The following is a 5,058-nucleotide window of genomic DNA, read 5'->3' as shown; positions in this document are numbered from 1 at the left end:
AATTTTCTTTAAGAATAAATTTGGGTAAGCAACATGTTACACTTATTCACCCCTTTTTAAGTGTTTTTCAAACGGTTTTTCACAACCTCTTCCGCTATGCAACTCACAAGATGAGTCAAGTAATCAGGGGTAATCATTACATTTTACATTTTAATCGTACACATCAACAATGACCTATGCGTGGAGTTTAAAAACAACTGATCTAATGGTAAAATCACTTTTCGTGTGAAAAATAAATAAATAAATAAATATAGCGAAACAAAACAAAACAAAACAGCCATTAATTCTGACTAAGGGTTTTATAGCAATTTTTGACCTAAATTTAATCTGAAAATAATAAAGGCAAATCTAAGAGAGTGTCAGACTATTCTACCAATAACAAACGTCAAAAAGTTCTATAAGAAATTTTTATTTTATTTTTATTAAGGTAAAAAGGAACCTGAACCTCTGACAACCGAGAGAACAATTAATTGGATTAACTTGACACTAATTTAAAATAATAAAATTGCGTTCCGAAATTTAATCAGTTTTCAAGATTGACTCTGACAACCGAGAGAACAATTAATTGGATTCACTTGACACTAACTTAAAATAATAAAATTGCGTTCCGAAATTTAATCAGTTTTCAAGATTGATATTTTTTTTATGAACCTGTGCTCACAAGGTATGGACTATGGAGAGACCTGTTAAAGAAATTCTAGTACGTAATTACAATGGGAGAAAGAAATTCTAGTAAATTATAAATGGGATAAAGAAATCCTAGTACACAATTACGGTAGGAAAAAGCTCAAAAAAATTTATTAAAAAAATAGGACTAATCAAATGTTTGACCACACATCTTGTCTGGGTGTTTGTCATTGCAGAATGTAGATAGGTGGTAGATATGTCAACTAATCTATGTGACCCTTAAATATAGAGGGAACAAAAAATATGAACTTCAAATCAATGAAATAGTAAAAACATAGGGACCTCAAAGATAATGTCACCTAAAATTAGGCTGGTGATTTTTGTGGTGTTAAACTTCTCTTGTCACTTATAAATCAACCCCATTTGATTCAACCCATCGTAGTTCACATATTGATCATCAAGTCTAAGAAAAATCAAGAAAGAAGTTAAAAAAAAAAAAAAAAAAAGAAGAAAAAAAAAAAAAACGATGGGTTCGAAATCTATCCTCAGAGCTATTTGCTCATTGTTTTGGATGTCATTAGTCACACAAACCAAAGGTGCCAATTTTAACGTGAAAAAATTTGGTGCAAAGGCTGATGGCCAGTTCGATGATGGCCAGGTATATAACTAGTTAATATCCTCTTCTGAGTAATTTCAAGAGTATTATATCTGTAAATTCTGCATGTGATTCCTTTGTTAATGTTTGATATTACTCGGTCTTACCTCCAAATACAGAGAAGCTATTTTCTATATATTTCGGATCCGTTACCTTCATCTTACAATGAAGCAACCGTAAATTGACCGCCTCCTTGTTAATCTAATAATTGAATTCTGTAAATTAATCCCTTTTGTGTTATAAATTAGGCTATCATAAGTGCCTGGAAACAGGCATGTCAATCAACGGATCCAAGCATGGTTGTCGTCCCAGCAGGGACCTACATGGTTGGTTCAGTGAAGTTCCAGGGTCCGTGCAAGGCACCGGTTACTATTCAGGCTCAAGGAACTTGGAAGGCTCCATCAGACATCAACAAGCTCAAGTCACAGGATGGTTGGATCATTTTCCAAAATATTGAAGGGTTGACAATCTCAGGAGGTGTAACCTTTGATGGTCAAGGAGCAATAGCTTGGCAGCAAAATGATTGTGCCAAAACTGGAAAATGCAATTCATTACCTATTGTAAGTCCTAACAGTTCATTTCATACCATATAATCATATCTTAAGTAATATTTTAAATTCTAATTAATTTCTGTTATATTAAAGTGACAAATTAATTGTTCTTTTTTTTCTTTTGATTTAAACTCAAACAGAACCTGAGATTCAATCAGGTTAAGAATTCTGTGATTAAGGACATAACTTCACTGAACAGCAAGTTGTTTCACATGAACATTTTGAACTGCAACAATCTGACTCTTCGACATGTCACCATCAATGCACCCGAGAACAGCTTAAACACGGATGGAATCCATATTGGGCGTTCAAATGGGATAAATATCAGCGACGCCAACATTAAAACCGGAGATGACTGTGTCTCACTTGGCGATGGCTGCCAGCAGATTAACGTGGAGAAAGTGACCTGTGGACCTGGCCATGGCATCAGCGTCGGAAGCCTAGGCAAGTACCACGATGAACAACCTGTTAACGGAGTTACTGTGAGGAATTGCACCCTCACCAGCACAATGAATGGTGTGAGGGTCAAGACATGGCCGGCTTCTCCTAGCGGTGTTGCCTCCAACATGCATTTTGAGGACATTATCATGAACAATGTTAGCACACCTATTTTGATAGATCAACAGTACTGCCCATATGGTCAATGCCAACAAAGGGTATATATATATTTCAAAAACTAGTCTAAATTATTTAATTACCTTAATTCCTTAGATACAATGTTATTCAAATTGCAATTTTCTACATTTGATCATTTATTTCATTTTGATTAATTTGATGATATATTTCTCTTGTTTTTAGGTTCCTTCGCGTGTGAGGATTAGCGGCGTTAGCTTCAAAAACATTAGAGGCACCTCTGCAACCAAACTTTCTGTCAAGCTTGTTTGCAGCAAAGGCTTTCCATGCCAAAATGTGGAATTGAGTGACATTAATTTGGAATACCATGGAAACAATGGATCTGCTATTTCTGAATGCGCCAACATTAAGCCCGTACTTTCTGGTAAGATTTTCCCGCCAATGTCCCCATAATCACTTGGAACATTGAAGGAAATGTGTGTGTGTGTGTGTGTGTGTATATATATATATATATTTATATATATATATATCTACAAGGAGAAGATCATTTATTAATTTTCATGCACCCCTTCATGCTTACAGGCATGATGAGTTTATTGGTGTAACTGTTTCTGTAAACAGTCATTTTTGTTCAAGTATTCTAATGTCCAAGCTATTAATTATTCAATAAAGATACAGATTGATCATATTATACAGTGGGAGTGTGTTAATTTATCAATTGTACGTTGTTCAAGAATATATCGTTTGTTTTTCTGGTGAACTGGAATGGTGGCAAACATGCTACAAAGACTAATCTGCCCACATTTCTCAAAAGACCTAACCTTTTTTTTTTCTTTTTCTTTTTTCTTGAAAGTTAAAGCCGCAAACACACAGCTACACAATCGATGACCTAACACCTTTATTGTCTAAAGTATATCATAATTGAAAGACTGCAGAACAAATTATGATGCGTGTCACGAATATTTAACATAACGAGATTCTATTGGATTCGTGAACCAATCAATCAAGCTACTAAGCCAACTAAGAACATCTTCATTGGCATCTTCAACATTCAACTCTTTAAATTTGTCACGTTAATATTTTTGAATAGTCATGCCAATATTTTCAAGAGCCATGCCAATATTTTGGACTCTCCAAATTTTGACTATCAAGGTCCCACTATTTTGCGCTCTTGCTCTTAAAAAATAATAAAAATAATAATTTTTTTTATTTTTAAAATATATCATTTTTATTTTTACTTTTTCCCAACCACTATATTAAACATTACAATATCCATTGTGAATTAAAAGAAATTAAGTAGTACAATTTCCATTATGGATTTATAAAAATTAAAAAAAGAATTAAATAATATAATATCCATTATGGGGGAAGCCAGAGCCAGAGCCAGAGCCAGAGCCAGAGCCAGAGCCAGAGCGTGAACATATACATTTCAATATCTCCTTTTGTGTTCAATAAGCCATGTTTTCCCTACTACTATTGACATCCATTCTTAATCTCTTTGCATGATTCCCATCTATTCAGCTCTTTCTTCATTTTAAAGATCCATTTGTGTCATCTTCTCTTTCTCTGATAAGCGTGCATCTCATGCTATTTGGGCAGACGCAAGATTTTTAGATTGAGACTAATAATGGGTTTTTGCATCTTGAAAACTATTAAAGAATAAGTTAACAATAAATTATGTAACTGGCCCAAAGATCTGTTCTTATTTTGGCTTTGCTTTTCCGCTTTTCGTCCTGGTGGTCACTGTAATGGTTGACATTCTTTAACACCGGGTGAATCATCTTTGCCGATGTTGATCCTTCAACAAAAGTTGGTGTCGTCGCTACATTACTTTATGGAATAGATGGGTTTGAGTAACCAACAGATTCATTAACATCAATGTTGATTCCACTTCTCTTCTTCAGCTGTTGTTTCTTTTTGTTTTTCCCTTTCCCTTGTTGATCGGCACAATGTGAATGCCATTTATTATTATGCTTCAAAATATTTCAACATCTATTTAACTTAAATTAGGTGCCTATGTGATTAGTGTATAGATGTTTAGCTGATATCATCTAAATGAAAAAATTAACAATAATTAGAAGGTAAATGTTTAAAATATTTATGAGTTAAATTTAACACAATAAAGAACTTGCCTTATCCTCATTGTCGTGCCCACTTATCACATTCATTTCGATCTGGGCCACACATCTAGAAAATTGATTAATTTTTTGTTGGATTGAGAAGAACACGAACAATTTTGGCATAATTGGATTTATTGGGAGTTATGATATTAATCATATTATAAATGATATTAATCATAATAGGATTTTATTTGTGAAATATGATATTGATTATATTTTAAATGATAATAATCGGTTTATATTTGTAATTTATGATATTAATCATAACGGAAAGACCTTGTGAAAAAATTAATTCAACTTATAAGTTGCTAAATGATAACTATCATTCTTATATTTATTGTGTGTTGAGAAAACCACGTGGGTGACTAATAAGCATAGTCTCACTTTTATCTAATGGCATGGTTGAGTTGTCTGGGTATGTGGTTTAAATTTCTAGGTGCGGGCTAGCTAATAAGCATAGACTCACTTATACCCTTGACATGGATGAATTGTCGAGGTGTGATTGATTTGAAGGTATGGTTGAGTTGCCTAT

The 5,058-nt window shown here is 33.5% G+C and overlaps 1 protein-coding gene across 1 annotated transcript; it reads left to right on the top strand.

Moving 5' to 3' along the window:
* Positions 1 to 940: 940 nt before the first annotated feature.
* Positions 941 to 3,099, top strand: LOC132310327 (exopolygalacturonase clone GBGA483-like). The gene is made up of 4 exons (XM_059808512.1): positions 941 to 1,285; positions 1,531 to 1,842; positions 1,974 to 2,489; positions 2,632 to 3,099. The coding sequence occupies exons 1-4, from the start codon at positions 1,154 to 1,156 to the stop codon at positions 2,857 to 2,859; spliced, it is 1,188 nt and encodes a 395-aa protein (XP_059664495.1). The 5' UTR covers positions 941 to 1,153; the 3' UTR covers positions 2,860 to 3,099.
* Positions 3,100 to 5,058: the final 1,959 nt, after the last annotated feature.

Source organism: Cornus florida, unplaced genomic scaffold (genome assembly GCF_030987335.1).
Source record: "Cornus florida cultivar Cherokee Brave unplaced genomic scaffold, ASM3098733v1 CherokeeBrave_3.0.0_Hap2_Chr05, whole genome shotgun sequence".
NCBI classification, from domain to species: domain Eukaryota; kingdom Viridiplantae; phylum Streptophyta; class Magnoliopsida; order Cornales; family Cornaceae; genus Cornus; species Cornus florida.
The sequence above is the reverse complement of the archived record's forward strand: the minus strand, read 5'-3'. Positions and strand labels throughout refer to the sequence as shown.

Excerpts from the sequence above, each read along its gene's own strand:
- LOC132310327 (XM_059808512.1), top strand. The coding sequence starts at position 1,154 with ATGGGTTCGAAATCTATCCTCAGAGCTATTTGCTCATTGTTTTGGATG. Across the intron at positions 1,286-1,530 it reads GCCAGTTCGATGATGGCCAG|GCTATCATAAGTGCCTGGAA; the intron begins GTATATAACTAG and ends GTTATAAATTAG. Across the intron at positions 1,843-1,973 it reads AATGCAATTCATTACCTATT|AACCTGAGATTCAATCAGGT; the intron begins GTAAGTCCTAAC and ends AAACTCAAACAG.